This window comes from Staurois parvus, unplaced genomic scaffold (genome assembly GCF_062004578.1).
Source record: "Staurois parvus isolate SC_StPar_1 unplaced genomic scaffold, SC_StPar_1.0 ptg000137l, whole genome shotgun sequence".
NCBI classification, from domain to species: Eukaryota; Metazoa; Chordata; class Amphibia; order Anura; family Ranidae; genus Staurois; species Staurois parvus.
Window position 1 is genome coordinate 13,563,856 of NW_028317933.1, and position 16,759 is coordinate 13,580,614.

At 51.1% G+C, this 16,759-nt stretch overlaps 1 protein-coding gene across 1 annotated transcript in view; it reads left to right on the forward strand.

Moving 5' to 3' along the window:
* Nucleotides 1-13,792: 13,792 nt before the first annotated feature.
* LOC149465839 (lipopolysaccharide-binding protein-like) overlaps nucleotides 13,793-16,759 on the forward strand; it is a 68,080-nt gene continuing 65,113 nt past the window's right edge. The window contains exon 1 of the mRNA XM_089673375.1: nucleotides 13,793-13,926. Coding sequence (XP_089529501.1) covers nucleotides 13,824-13,926 — 103 coding nt within the window. The 5' untranslated portion in view covers nucleotides 13,793-13,823. The remainder of the gene's footprint in view (nucleotides 13,927-16,759) is intronic.

Below are 16,759 nucleotides of genomic sequence, written 5' to 3' on the forward strand. Positions count from 1 at the left end.
CCTCCCATAGCTGCTGCCAGGCCCCTAATCTGCCATAGGCCCCTATATACCGCCTCCTCATGCTGCTGCCAGGTCCAGAGTCTCTCATGGGTCCCTGTACGGCCTCCCATTGCTGCTGTCTCCATCGCCACACTCTGCCATGTGCCACTTTCAGGTCTCCTCACACTGCTGGTGTGTAGAATTTTTTGACATAGGGTGCTGGCAGATTACGGGCCTCCCATAGCTGCTGCCAGGCCCCTAATCTGCCATAGGCCCCTATATACCGCCTCCTCATGCTGCTGCCAGGTCCAGAGTCTCTCATGGGTCCCTGTACGGCCTCCCATTGCTGCTGTCTCCATCGCCACACTCTGCCATGTGCCACTTTCAGGTCTCCTCACACTGCTGGTGTGTAGAATTTTTTGACATAGGGTGCTGGCAGATTACGGGCCTCCCATAGCTGCTGCCAGGCCCCTAATCTGCCATAGGCCCCTATATACCGCCTCCTCATGCTGCTGCCAGGTCCAGAGTCTCTCATGGGTCCCTGTACGGCCTCCCATTGCTGCTGTCTCCATCGCCACACTCTGCCATGTGCCACTTTCAGGTCTCCTCACACACTGCTGGTGTGTTGAATTTTTTGACATAGGGTGCTGGCAGATTACGGGCCTCCCATAGCTGCTGCCAGGCCCCTAATCTGCCATGGGCCCCTATATACCGCCTCCTCATGCTGCTGCCAGGTCCACAGTGTCTCATGCCATGTGCCACTTTCAGGTCTCCTCACACTGCTGGTGTGTTGAATTTTTTGACATAGGGTGCTGGCAGATTATGGGCCTCCTATAGCTGCTGCCAGGCCCCTAATCTGCCATAGGCCCCTATATACCGCCTCCTCATGCTGCTGCCAGGTCCAGAGTCTCTCATGGGTCCCTGTACGGCCTCCCATTGCTGCTGTCTCCATCGCCACACTCTGCCATGTGCCACTTTCAGGTCTCCTCACACTGCTGGTGTGTAGAATTTTTTGACATAGGGTGCTGGCAGATTACGGGCCTCCCATAGCTGCTGCCAGGCCCCTAATCTGCCATAGGCCCCTATATACCGCCTCCTCATGCTGCTGCCAGGTCCAGAGTCTCTCATGGGTCCCTGTACGGCCTCCCATTGCTGCTGTCTCCATCGCCACACTCTGCCATGTGCCACTTTCAGGTCTCCTCACACTGCTGGTGTGTAGAATTTTTTGACATAGGGTGCTGGCAGATTACGGGCCTCCCATAGCTGCTGCCAGGCCCCTAATCTGCCATAGGCCCCTATATACCGCCTCCTCATGCTGCTGCCAGGTCCAGAGTCTCTCATGGGTCCCTGTACGGCCTCCCATTGCTGCTGTCTCCATCGCCACACTCGGCCATGTGCCACTTTCAGGTCTCCTCACACTGCTGGTGTGTAGAATTTTTTGACATAGGGTGCTGGCAGATTACGGGCCTCCCATAGCAGCTGCCAGGCCCCTAATCTGCCATGGGCCCCTATATACCGCCTCCTCATGCTGCTGCCAGGTCCACAGTGTCTCATGCCATGTGCCACTTTCAGGTCTCCTCACACTGCTGGTGTGTTGAATTTTTTGACATAGGGTGCTGGCAGATTATGGGCCTCCTATAGCTGCTGCCAGGCCCCTAATCTGCCATAGGCCCCTATATACCGCCTCCTCATGCTGCTGCCAGGTCCAGAGTCTCTCATGGGTCCCTGTACGGCCTCCCATTGCTGCTGTCTCCATCGCCACACTCTGCCATGTGCCACTTTCAGGTCTCCTCACACTGCTGGTGTGTAGAATTTTTTGACATAGGGTGCTGGCAGATTACGGGCCTCCCATAGCTGCTGCCAGGCCCCTAATCTGCCATAGGCCCCTATATACCGCCTCCTCATGCTGCTGCCAGGTCCAGAGTCTGTCATGGGTCCCTGTACGGCCTCCCATTGCTGCTGTCTCCATCGCCACACTCTGCCATGTGCCACTTTCAGGTCTCCTCACACTGCTGGTGTGTAGAATTTTTTGACATAGGGTGCTGGCAGATTACGGGCCTCCCATAGCTGCTGCCAGGCCCCTAATCTGCCATAGGCCCCTATATACCGCCTCCTCATGCTGCTGCCAGGTCCAGAGTCTCTCATGGGTCCCTGTACGGCCTCCCATTGCTGCTGTCTCCATCGCCACACTCTGCCATGTGCCACTTTCAGGTCTCCTCACACACTGCTGGTGTGTAGAATTTTTTGACATAGGGTGCTGGCAGATTACGGGCCTCCCATAGCTGCTGCCAGGCCCCTAATCTGCCATAGGCCCCTATATACCGCCTCCTCATGCTGCTGCCAGGTCCAGAGTCTGTCATGGGTCCCTGTACGGCCTCCCATTGCTGCTGTCTCCATCGCCACACTCTGCCATGTGCCACTTTCAGGTCTCCTCACACTGCTGGTGTGTAGAATTTTTTGACATAGGGTGCTGGCAGATTACGGGCCTCCTATAGCTGCTGCCAGGCCCCTAATCTGCCATAGGCCCCTATATACCGCCTCCTCATGCTGCTGCCAGGTCCAGAGTCTCTCATGGGTCCCTGTACGGCCTCCCATTGCTGCTGTCTCCATCGCCACACTCTGCCATGTGCCACTTTCAGGTCTCCTCACACTGCTGGTGTGTAGAATTTTTTGACATAGGGTGCTGGCAGATTACGGGCCTCCCATAGCTGCTGCCAGGCCCCTAATCTGCCATGGGCCCCTATATACCGCCTCCTCATGCTGCTGCCAGGTCCACAGTGTCTCATGCCATGTGCCACTTTCAGGTCTCCTCACACTGCTGGTGTGTTGAATTTTTTGACATAGGGTGCTGGCAGATTATGGGCCTCCTATAGCTGCTGCCAGGCCCCTAATCTGCCATAGGCCCCTATATACCGCCTCCTCATGCTGCTGCCAGGTCCAGAGTCTCTCATGGGTCCCTGTACGGCCTCCCATTGCTGCTGTCTCCATCGCCACACTCTGCCATGTGCCACTTTCAGGTCTCCTCACACTGCTGGTGTGTAGAATTTTTTGACATAGGGTGCTGGCAGATTACGGGCCTCCCATAGCTGCTGCCAGGCCCCTAATCTGCCATAGGCCCCTATATACCGCCTCCTCATGCTGCTGCCAGGTCCAGAGTCTCTCATGGGTCCCTGTACGGCCTCCCATTGCTGCTGTCTCCATCGCCACACTCTGCCATGTGCCACTTTCAGGTCTCCTCACACTGCTGGTGTGTAGAATTTTTTGACATAGGGTGCTGGCAGATTACGGGCCTCCCATAGCTGCTGCCAGGCCCCTAATCTGCCATGGGCCCCTATACCACCTCTTCATGCTGCTGCCAGGTCCACAGTCTCTCATGCCATGTGCCACTTTCAGGTCTCCTCACACTGCTGGTGTGTTGAATTTTTTGACATAGGGTGCTGGCAGATTACGGGCCTCCCATAGCTGCTGCCAGGCCCCTAATCTGCCATGGGCCCCTATACCGCCTCCTCATGCTGCTGCCAAGTCCAGAGTGTGTCATGGGTCCCTGTACGGCCTCCCATTGCTGCTGTCTCCATAGCCACACTCTGCCATGTGCCACTTTCAGGTCTCCTCACACTGCTGGTGTGTTGAATTTTTTGACATAGGGTGCTGGCAGATTACGGGCCTCCCATTGCTGCTGCCAGGCACGTAATCTGCCATGGGCCCCCGTACCGACTCCTCATGCTGTGACGTTGCAACAAGGTGGAATTCAACCCTACATATGTTAGACCGCCTTTACGAACAGCGAAAGGCCATCACCGATTTCCTGATGTTAAAAGCGGATAAAGGTACTCCCTGTGTAACTTAGATGTCAGCCATTGGCAGCTCATGCGTGACATCTGCGCTTGCTCAGGCCCTTTGAGGAGGCCACGCTATTCGTGAGTCGGCAGGACTATGGGATGAACGACGTCATTCCTCTGTTGCACGTCCTGGAACAAATGCTGTTAACAATGGCTGGTCAGGGTGCGGTAGACGTGGCGCACAGATCTCAACGCCACATGACCCCTGTGGGGGCAGGACAGGAAGAAGAGGAGGAGGTAGAGGAGGACATTGGTGCTCAGGAATTATTGAGTGAAATGGGTGGTTTTTCCACTCAGCGGACAGGAGTGGAGGAGCAGGAGCATCTGGTAGAGGAGGAGGAGGAGACAGAGGACCCAGACGCACCGTGGCAGTATGCTGTGGAGATGGAGGCAGGGAGTCCCTCGCATTCCTTGGCACAAATGGCCCATAGCATGCTCGGTTGCTTGCGTAGCGACAGCCGAATAATAACCATCAGACAGAGGGATGACTTTTGGCTGTCCACCTTGTTGGACCCTCGCTACCGTTCAAAAATGGTGGCCTTTTTCACACCTGCTGAGAGGGAGGCCAAAATAACGTACTATAAAAACCACCTATGTAGTCAGCTGGTCTCTGCCTGTCTGCGCCAACGTCCATCCTCAGACACTGTGGGCCCTGTGCGCTCGCGTTCCGCTGCCATGGCAGCAGGGGAGGGGTGGGGTGGTAGGAGCAGTGGCAGCTCCACCAGCAGCGGCTGCCTCAGTCTGCAGTCGATGATGAGTAGCTTTCTTCACCAGCGCAGTGAGGAAACTACTAACCAGCCGCAGCAGCAGCAGCAGCAGCAGCATCAGGTGGACCTGGAGCAGGACCTCAAACAACAGGCTTAGGCCTACTTGGACAGCACCCTGCCAACCGAGGTAGACAATCCCCTTGACTACTGGGCAACGAAACTTGACCTTTGGCCCCAACTAGCTGAATTTGCCCTTGAAAGGCTGTCATGCCCGGCCAGTAGCGTGGCATCGGAGCGCGTGTTTAGTGCGGCAGGAGGTATTGCAACTCCGCGGAGGACACGACTGTCCACCCAAAGTGTGGAGAGACTCACGTTTGTGAAAATGAATCAGGCGTGGATTAGTCTGGATTTCAAACCACCAGTTCCTGACACAACTGACTAAATCCGCCATGAATCATGCCCCAAACATGTGCCACTTTCAGGTCTCCTCACACTGCTGGTGTGTTCCATTTTTTGTCATAGGGTGCTGGCAGATTACGGGCCTCCCATAGCTGCTGCCAGGCCCCTAATCTGCCATGGGCCCCTATACCGCCTCCTCATGCTGCTGCCAAGTCCAGAGTCTCTCATGGGTCCCTGTACGGCCTCCCATTGCTGCTGTCTCCATCGCCACACTCTGCCATGTGCCACTTTCAGGTCTCCTCACACTGCTGGTGTATTCCATTTTTTGTCATAGGGTGCTGGCAGATTACGGGCCTCCCATAGCTGCTGCCAGGCCCCTAATCTGCCATGGGCCCCTATACCGCCTCCTCATGCTGCTGCCAGGTCCAGAGTCTCTCATGGGTCCCTGTACGGCCTCCCATTGCTGCTGTCTCCATCACCACACTCTGCCATGTGCCACTTTCAGGTCTCCTCACACTGCTGGTGGGTTCCATTTTTTGTCATAGGGTGCTGGCAGATTACGGGCCTCCCATAGCTGCTGCCAGGCCCCTAATCTGCCATGGGCCCCCGTACCGACTCCTCATGCTGCTGCCAGGCCCGTAATCTGTCATGGGCCCCTGTTGTCGCTTGTTGGCATATTCCGCTCGTTCAGATGCTCCTTCTCCTGCTACTCCTCTTCACGGATTCCGTCAGCAGTCTTTCTTGGAATCCGTTTCCAAGAGACAACAGTTTGCGAGCACGCACCAGACGGTGCAGAAACTGAACGTCCTCCTGTCCAAGTTGCTGCTGCCAGGCTCGTAATCTGTCATGCGCCCCTGTACCGCCTCCTCATGCTGCTGCCAGGTCCAGAGTGTGTCATGGGCCCCCGTACCGACTCCAAATGCTGCTGCCAGGCCCGTAATCTGTCATGGGCCCCTGTACCGCCTCCCCATGCTGCTGCCAGGTCCAGATTGTGTCATGGGTCCCTGTACGGTCTCCCATTGCTGCTGCCAGGCCCGTAATCTGCCATGGGCCCCCGTACCGACTCCTCATGCTGCTGCCAGGCCCGTAATCTGCCATGGGCCCCTGTACCGCCTCCTCATGCTGCTGCCAGGTCCAGAGTGTGTCATGGGTCCCTGTACGGCCTCCCATTGCTGCTGTCTCTATCGCCACACTCTGCCATGTGCCACTTTCAGGTCTCCTCACACTGCTGGTGGTTTCCATTTTTGTCATAGGTTGCTGTATGGCCTCCCATTGCTGCTGCCTCCACCGCCACACTGTGGCTCCACACTCTGGTTTTGGCCCCGTGACTGCCCAAATGAGTGAAGTGTGCGGTGATTCTAAGATCGACGGCACTCATCTGCATGTCATACTGCCTGACAGTATTATTTCTCTTCCCCAGCAGACTCCAAGGGCATTTAAATTAAAGGTACAGTGTTCAGCACTAATATTAAGTCTCTCTGAAGCCTAGAAACACCCTTTTTTAAGTTAAATTCACAGCGAATATATTCGACTCGAATCGAAATTTTTCCACGAATTCGCCGAATCAGTCGAATCGAATTTTTGAATACTTCGCTCATCTCTAATCAGTACCATCAAACTTGGCCTTCTTACAAAGGTTCTTCACTATCTTGACAGCTGATTCCGCTTTGCAATTGGCTTGCGGGTGCCTCGGGGATGAGGTAACATGCTCAAATCTCCAATCTGTAGAGAACCGTCTGATTTGCTCACATGCAAATTGAGGGCCATTATCCAAGATTACTCTATTCGGTTGGCCATAACGTGCAAACTGTGCTTTACAACGCTTGATGGTAGTATCAGCAGACAGGTCAGGAAGTAGCTCAATCTCCCAAAAGTCAGAATAGTGATCAACAATTAGTAGAAAATCCTGCCCAGCATAATCCAGTAAGTCCATGCTTACAATTTGCCAAGGCCGGGTGGGCAGCACATGCGACATCATAGGTTCTTTCTGTTGTGCCTGCGCATATTCATTGCATGCCGAGCAACAGCTAACAAAGTCTCTAATCTCGTTCTGCATGTTGGGCCAGTATAGGGTATCACATGCTTGCCTATAAAATGCTTCTCCGCCAATGTGACTGGCATGAATACGAGTCAGCATCTCCGATCTTAAAGATTTAGGAATGATGACCCTTGGCCCCTTGTACAGTATACCATCTTGAATGGCGATTTCATCTCTGAAAGTCCAATATTCTCTCACAAGCAATGGTACTTCCAACTTGGAATCAGGCCAACGATTCAGAACAACATATTTAAGAGCCTGCAGACTGTCATCGGTTTCAGTGTGCTGTTTTATCTGGAGCAATCGTTGGTCCGTGATGTTTAAATAGTCTGAATGATTAATCTGTGACAGGACATCCAGGTCCCGTTGAACATTGCAAACTGTGTGTTGTGCATACTCAGGTGTACCACCTGCTGCTGTAGTTCTGCTAAGAGTGTCACTAATGTACATTTCAGGACCAGGTTTATAGAAAACATTTAGGCAATAGTTTTGTAACGTGAGCAACATGCTCTGTAGACGTTTGGGTGCACACAAAAGTAGTTTCTTGAAAATAGAGATCAGAGGTTTATGGTCAGTTTCTGCCGTGATCTCATCGCGCTCATAGAGGTAGTGGTGAAAGCGCTGACAGGCAAACACTATACTCAGACATTCTTTTTCTATTTGTGCGTAGTTTTGCTCGGTAAGAGTCAGTGCCCTTGAAACAAAAGCGATAGGCTGGCCAGTCCAGTTTTGCTTGCATCACTTTGAATAGTTACAGGTTTTGTAACGTCATAGTACTTCAGGACAGGTGTGTCCGTGACCAAGAGTTTGATGTCCTGCACTGCATTATCACCTTAGGAAGCCAATGCCAAACAGCGTCCTTGTCCAGAAGCCTTCTCAAGGGCTCGCAGACCTCTGAGAGGTGTGGTAGGAATTTTGCTATGCAGGTAACAAATCCAATGAAGCGATGCAGGGATTTCACATTTGCTGGCTGTGGCATATTATTATTATTATTATACAGTATTTATAAAGCGCCAATAGTTCGCTCAGCGCTGTACATTACAAAGGGGGACAGAACATGTGACAGAACAAAACCAATACAATGCAAAACATGAGGGGATTGAGGGCCCTGCTCTTTCGAGCTTACAATCTAGGAGGGAGGGGATAGTGGTACAGGAGGAGATAGCTGTGGGGGATGGAGTGGTAGGAAGAGTGGAGGAGGTCGGCATGTTAGCAGGGGGTGGGGTAGGCTTCCCTGAAGAGATGGGTTTTCAGGGTGCGCCTAAAGGAGAGGAGAGTAGGTGATAATCTGATGGGTTGGGGCAGGGAGTTCCAGAGGATGGGTGACACCCTGGAGAAGTCCTGGAGGCGGGCATGGGAGGAGGAGACCAGGGAACTAGAGAGAAGGAGGTCTTGTGAGGAGCGGAGTGTGCGTGCTGGGCGGTACTTTGATATTAGGTCAGTGATGTAGTTCGGGGCAGTATGGTGGACAGCTTTGTACGTCAGTGTTAGGATTTTGAATTTGATCCGTTGTGCAATCGGAAGCCAGTGGAGGGATTAACAGAGGGGGTTGGCGGAAACAGAGCAGTTGGAAAGGTGAATGAGTCTGGCAGCCGTATTCAGGATCGACTGAAGCGGCATATCCAGTATGACTCTGATTTTTTCTGGGTCAGCCTTCAAACCCTCCCAGGTTAGAATGTGTCCATGAAAGTGGACCTCTTTGACCTTGAATTGCATCTTTTTTATGCCAAGTCTTAATTTTACCTGCTTACAAAGTTTCATCAGTTCCAGCAGTTTGCCATCATGATCTTGCTCTGCTTCCTTATCTGTGTCCCCACAGCCAACCACAAGGATGTCATCAGCTATTGGTTCAATACCACTGAGTCCAGCCAATAGTTCATGTTGTTTATGTTGATACACCTCTGGTGCAACTGATACTCCAAAAGGCAGTTTGAGCTATCTTTTCTTGCCCCACGGAGTCCAGAAGGTTGTCATGTAACTACTTGCATCATCCAACTTACACTGTAAAAATGCATCCCAGGCATCAACAAGCGTGAACAGACGTGCCTTAGGCAACTTGTACAAAACATCCTCGAGAGTTGGCATGATGTAGTAAGATCATCTCAGTGCAATATTTAAGAATTTGGGATCTATGCATATTCGTAGCTTATTTGGCTTCCTTACAATCACCATGTTACTTATCCAGTCAGTTGGGTCAGTCACTGGTGCCAAGTGTCCATTAGACTCATGCTGGTCAAGCTGTGCCTTAACTGTCTCACATCAAGATCGAAATGAACTTCCCCTGGTACAGATTCTACTGGCCCAGTAAACACATCACTAAATTCCTTTAGCAGCAATTGTTTTGTCAAGGGCCCCTTGGATAGATTGTCCATCACATTAAGCTCTGCAGGGACGGAGAAACGTATCAGCCCTAGATGCTCACAGGTTGAGCCAGACAACAGTGGCTTTTGGCAGGCTTCCACAATTTCAAACTCCAGCTTGTGTGTTAGTCCAGGTATGGCACATTCTGTCTTGAAGAGCCCTAGAGATTTCACAATCGCACCTGAGTATAAGTTTAACCTGGTGTCACTTGGCAGTAGACGTGCTTCTGGTGCTAACACCATTTTGTCTCTTAAGCACATTACATCACACGTTGCTCCTGAATCGAGCTGACAGGATTGGGGCTTATTATTTAAATGTAAAGTGACAAACCATTTCTTTCCTCTGGATTGCACAGCGCCGATTAATTCACTGCTGTGTATAACTTCAGTGGTGTGTGTCTCTTCCTCATATGCGGATGTGTTCTTCACGTTGTGTAATTTGCCTATTGATGGCCATCGTTTATTTTACAAGCAAACGTTGGCAAAAAGGTTTGTTCTTCCACAAGAATTACAAGAGTTTCCATAAGCTGGACATTGCTCTTTAATTCCTTGATGCACAGTCCCACAGTATTTGCAAGCTGTAGGGTTGGCAGTATTTGTGCTAATCAGGAGGCGTTGCTGAAGTTTGTTTATGTTGCGATGCTGCATTGCAATGTTTATGCTGGCGGTCTGCTGTCTGTCCTGTTCCATAACTTTCAGACGTCTGTCAGTGAGCTCTGCTGTACGGCACGTCTCAATGGCTGTGTGTAGAGTTAACTCATGTACTCTTAGGAGGCGCCTGCGTGTGCTCTCGCTAGCTATACCAACAACAATTTTGTCCCTTATCAATTCGTCTCTGAGTATACCATATTCACAAGTTGCTGCCTTTTCTCTCAAGCGTGTAACAAAGTTATCAAAAGATTCTTCCTCTTGTTTGCAGCATCCAAACACATACCTTTCATAAATGACATTTTTAGCAGGTTTGAAATAAGCTTCCATTGCATTTAAAATGGCTGTAACATTGTCTTGCTGATCTGCTGTGAGGGTCAGATTGTGTTTATACACATGCCTGCATTCACTGCCCATGACTCTTCTCAGAGTTGCTGCCTGCACTACTGCACATTTCTCATTCAAGCCTGTAGCCAGAGAATAATCTTCAAATTCAGCTCTGAAACATTCCCAATTGCTGCTCCAATCCCCACTCATTGTCATCCCCTCTGGGGGAGGTATGCCATTCATGGCAGCCATATTGTCAGTAAGCCTCTGAGCTATCAAATATCAGAAAATCCTCAGTCTCAGGCTGTAGTTCACAAACCTGTGTTTCCCAAAGCTGCTGTGCTCCAAACAAGAGGCTCAGTCCTGATTCAAGTCACTTCTGAGACCATGTTTCATGTACAGGAATGAAGGCAACACAAGATGCTGGTGTGAGGAATCATGTTGTACAACAGAACTGCATCCAGGTCAGCATAGAACAGGAAACAGGAAGTATAAGGCAATGCAATATTACCATATGCAAGTAGAGTCACAGTATTTGTATAATAACTCTATAACATACTGCTTGTTACTGACCCCTGGCTTGTTGACTGACTCTGCTTCTGCTAGATCCCTACCTGCTCTATCTGCTAATGGATTCTGGCTTGCTCATTCCCTGGTGGGGTGATCCTGAGTATTGCGACCTGGTACTAACACGCAGCTAAATCCATCCCCACCATTAGGTGCTCTGGTGAAAACCGCTTCCCGCGCTCTGCGCCCACCAGTGACAAAGGCCGCGGTCATGAGAGCATGGCCTGAGTCAAGGGGGCGTGCCTCGTTGCCCCGGCAATGCGACCCTGGGCCGGCCGTTGCCGGGGCAACCCAGAACAGTCCCGCATGGCTTTAAAAAGGCTGCTGCGGGTCCAGGCCGGCCTCTTTTTCCTGTTCCGCTGCTGGAGCCACAAGCCGCTGGGAGGCCCGGGTGGGGGGACTGGGCCTCCGCAGCCATCCCTGCTGAGCACTCTGAAATACCCCAAAGATCAGGACTATTATCCGCTGCCACTCTGCAATACCCCAGGGTGGGAGTATCCGCAGCCATCTCCGCTGAGCCCTTTGCAGGAGACCCCCCAAAGGTCAGGACTATTATCCGCGGCCACTCTGCAATACCCCAAGGTTGGGAGTACCGCTGCCCTCTGCTAAATACCCCACGGTGGGAGTATCCACAGCCATCCCCGCTGAGCCCTCTGCAGGAGACCCCCCAAAGGTCAGGACTGCTATCCGCGGCCACTCTGCAATATCCCAGGGTTGGGAGTACCCGCTGCCCTCTGCTAAATACCTCAGGGTGGGAGGATCCGCTGCCATCCCCCTCATACTCTGGGACCCGGATTACCCGCTGTCATGTGGGCTAGAACTGTTTTGCTGTGGGCCCCATGATACCCTGCCTAACACTCTGGGACCCGGATTACCCGCTGTCATGTGGGCTAGAACTGTTTTGCCATGGGCCCCATGATACCCTACCTAATGTTCTGAGGAGGTTCGCCCCCCCCCCTTTTTGTTCCTGTCGCCTGCTGTGAGCCAGGACCTACCTGCCGGAGCCGTAAGTGTCCGCAAGTCGCCTACCTCCCTAGAAGCTGCCTGCTGCCAAGCGTCCACAAGCCACCTACGCCCCTGGAAGCTGTCTGCTGCTGAGCGTCTGCAAGTTGCCTATCCCCCCTGGAAGCCGCCTGCTGCTGAGCATCTGCAAGACGCCTATCGTGAGTGCCCCTAGAAGCCATGAACTGCCCCTATTGTGTGCTCAGACCACCCTTGTCATGAACTGTCCCTACTGTGCGCTCAGACCACCCTTGTCGAGAACTGTCCCTATTGTGCGCTCTGACCACCCATGTCATGAACTGCCCCTATTGTGTGCTCCGACCACCCTTGTCATGAACTGTTCCTATTGTGCGCTCAGACCACCCTTGTCGAGAACTGTCCCTATTGTGCGTTCAGACCACCCTTGTCATGAACTGCCCCTATTGTGCGCTCAGACCACCCTTGTCATGAACTGTCCCTATTGTGCGCTCAGACCACCCTTGTCATGAACTGCCCCTATCGTGCGCTCAGACCACCCCTGTCATGAACTGTCCCTATTGTGCGCTCAGACCACCCCTGTCATGAACTGTCCCTATTGTGTGCTCAGACCACCCTTGTCATGACCTGTCCCTATTGTGCGCTCAGACCACCCTTGTCAGGAGCTGCCCCTATTGCGCTCCCAGACCACCCTTATTTGAACCGCCCCATGGCGTGCCCGGAGTATAGCTACCTGGGCTGCCCCTGAGGGCTTGAGCCATCGCTACCCGTTGAGTCCCCGTGAGCCGGATGTTGTCCCTAGTAAGCTGTGTGGGAGCTGTGCTGAGACCAGACTCCACAGCCAAAGTCCCGTTGAGTCCCTGTGAGCCTGATGTTGTCCCTAGTAAGCTGTGTGGGAGCTGTGCTGAGGTCAGACCCCACAGCCAAGGTCCCGCTGAGTCCCAGTGAGCCCGATGTTGTCCCTAGAAAGCTGTGTGGAGGTTGTGCTGAGGTCAGACCCCATCGCCAAGGTCCCGTTGAGTCCCCGTGAGTCCGCTTACCGTGGGTGTCCCTACAAGCCGCATGTTGCGAAGTGCCATGAACTGTCCTGATTGAGTGCCTTTCATAGTTCAATAAAGCTTTGTGTGTTCCCCATCTTCTTTGTGTGTTCTGTCCTGCCTACGCTTCCGTTACAATATATATATATATATATGTGTGTGTGTATGTAAAAAATGTGAACAGTGAGCGCAAAGGAGTATATGAGCAGCTAGCACAATGTGGCAAACCCTCTGCTTCCACTGTATAAACACATAAATAAAGATGTGTGAATATTATTCACTTTCATATGGTTATACAGTTTCCCAAAAATAATCTGTGTGCCAATGATGACAAGAAATAAAAAATGTCTAACATATTATGTAAACCGATAGAGATCAGTAATAAAAAGTGACTTCTGCGATAATCTTCCTCCACTGTGCACTCACCAGAAGCAAGAAGCAAATCAGCATTGAATGGAAATCACTCCTAAGAATGCATCCGTCCACTTCCTATCGCCAGTCACTGATCCAACAAAGGTGGAGTGCCTCCTAAGGAAAGAGCTCACATACAGAGCCCGAAGACAGCGTGATATAGTGTAGCATTTTATTAAAAATTATTGCAGCCACGTAGAGCATAAACACATTGACAAGCAACAGATCACTCACAAAGATAGCTGCCGGACCATCGCATGGACCCGGCAGCGTCACAACGCCGAGTCCATGCTATGGTCTGGCAGCCATCTTTGTGAGTTTCAGTTCCATACACCAGCAGATAAGGGTCTGAAATAAAGAAACTCACATTTGCTGAAATAACAATAAATACCTGACCTAGAAAAAACAAGTTATTCTGGAAAAGAAGAATTAAACTTGAAAAATGTCTTCTTTTCCTCATTCCGCAGTCACCCTAAATAAACACACCTGGCAGATGGTTCAGTCATTTCACAGTCTGCAGTTACAGTACAAGGATGGCGCTAACACGGATCCTGGCTATTGCTCTGACCTGTCATCTTGCTGCTGCAGAATATCGGTCTCTATTTTTCAGACAACATAAGATGGAAGCGGACAGCCGTAAGTTTTCATTTTCTGTAACACTGTCATTTGTTCTTTCTCTGTAGCTCTCACAAGAAACACTGAGTTACACAAAGGATACACTCACTGCCTGTTTTAACCCCTATAAATTGGCACCAGTGTGCTGCAAGTGTATGCATTGTATGCAGCTGCAGATCAGTCCCATTCAGTTGTACAGTATGTGCCACATTTGGCAGCAGAACTGCCACTGATCTTGTTTTTGCTTGTTTAAAGCAGAGCGGTTGGGTGTCGTAAATATATGGTATCCTCCCAAAGACAAGTAGACCTAGCCTATCTCTCACAGAAGACACTGTGGGGAAACCATGCAGAGCTTATTACGAATGTCCATATAAAAGAACATCTGGGTAGCAGTGACCATAATATGATGTCACTCACCTTGCTTGTGAGCCTGACGGTAGAGGAAGGCCTATCGTACAGCTCCGGCTCGAGGGCCACTGAAGGTGGAACAGCAACCACAAGAGCACAGTGGGGTATGAGTGCCTGGTCAGTCCTGTAGTCTGTGCGGGAATTGTTGGCACTTTGCTGGCAGATGGGACAGCTGGACCGGCTGGCAGCAGAGCAGGCTGGTAGCAGGCAGACATCACAGCTGGACTGGCTGGTGACAGAGAAGGTTGGTAGCGGGCAGGCATCGCGGCGGGGCAGGCTGGTAGCAGAGCAGGCTGGCAGTGAAGCAGGCTGGTAGCAGGCAGACATCACAGCTGGACTGGCTGGTGACAGAGAAGGTTGGCAGCGGGCAGACATCGCAGCGGGGCAGGCTGGTAGCAGAGCAGGCTGGCAGCGAAGCAGGCTGGTAGCAGGCAGACGTCACAGCTTGACTGGCTGGTGGCAGAGCAGGCTGGCAGCGGGCAGACGTCACAGCGGGGCAGGCTGGTAGCAAAGCAGGCTGGCAGTGGAGCAGGCTGGTAGCAGGCAGATGTCACAACAGGTCAGGTTGGTTGCAGAGCAGGCCAGCAGACTGTATGCTGGGTTAGACAGGCTGCGTCGGTAATGGATAGGTGGATCAAGCATAAATGGCAGGCAGAAGAATAGTTGGGTCAAAAGCCAAGGTCAATAATGGTGAGAGCAGATCAAGCAGAGACAGAAGGCAGAGGAGGAGTTTAGAGATGAGCGAATCGAACATGGCGAAGTGGAATTCGTTTCGAATATTGGGAAATATTCGATTCGCGACGAATCCGAAGATTAGCCAACTTCGGATGCGCGAATCGAAATTTTCCCAAAAATGGCGGCGACATGTGTGGCGACGGAGCGGGGATCTCTGGGAAGGCGCGCAGACAAGGCGCGCTGACCCATAATGCATTCATTCATGACATGTGATCGCATTAGCCAATCAGCAGCCAGCCAGCCAGCACTGTGTAATGGTGGAGATATAAATTGCGGCCATCTTACAATTCTCCATTTGCCTCCGGTCATTCAAGAGAGACAGACCTCTCTGTATTAGGGACAGAGTTAGGGCCACAGATACTTTAGGGACACAGAATTGTTACTTAGGGACACAGAATTGTTACTCAGGGACACAGAACTGTTACTCAGGGACACAGAACTGTTACTCAGGGACAGACACAGAATTGTTACTGAGGGACACAGAATTGTTACTGAGGGACACAGAATTGTTACTGAGGGACACAGAATTGTTACTCAGGGACAGACACAGAATTGTTACTGAGGGACACAGAACTGTTACTCAGGGACACAGAACTGTTACTCAGGGACAAAGAACTCTTACTCAGGGACAGACACAGAATTGTTACTGAGGGACACAGAATTGTTACTGAGGGACACAGAATTGTTACTGAGTGACACAGAATTGTTACTCAGGGACAGACACAGAATTGTTACTGAGGGACACAGAACTGTTACTCAGGGACACAGAACTGTTACTCAGGGACACAGAACTGTTACTCAGGGACACAGAATTGTTACTCAGGGACAGACACAGAATTGTTACTGAGGGACACAGAATTGTTACTGAGGGACACAGAATTGTTACTGAGGGACACAGAATTGTTACTCAGGGACAGACACAGAATTGTTACTGAGGGACATAGAATTGTTACTGAGGGACACAGAATTGTTACTGAGGGACACAGAATTGTTACTGAGGGACACAGAATTGTTACTGAGGGACACAGAATTGTTACTCAGGGACACAGAACTGTTACTCAGGGACACAGAATTGTTACTCAGGGACAGACACAGAATTGTTACTCAGGGACACAGAATTGTTACTCAGGGACACAGAACTGTTACTCAGGGACACAGAACTGTTACTCAGGGACAGACACAGAATTGTTACTGAGGGACACAGAATTTTTACTCAGGGACAGACACAGAATTGTTAATGAGGGACACAGAACTGTTACTCAGGGACACAGAACTGTTACTCAGGGACACAGAATTATTACTCAGGGACAGACACAGAATTGTTACTGAGGGACACAGAATTGTTACTCAGGGACAGACACAGAATTGTTACTGAGGGACACAGAATTGTTACTGAGGGACACAGAATTGTTACTGAGGGACACAGAACTGTTACTCAGGGACACAAAATTGTTACTCAGGGACACAGAACTGTTACTCAGGGACACAGAATTGTTACTCAGGGACAGACACAGAATTGTTACTGAGGGACACAGAATTGTTACTGAGGGACACAGAATTGTTACTGAGGGACACAGAATTGTTACTCAGGGACACAGAATTGTTACTCAGGGACACAGAACTGTTACTCAGGGACACAGAATTGTTACTCAGGGACACAGAATTTTTACTCAGGGACAGACACAGAATTGTTACTGAGGGACACAGAATT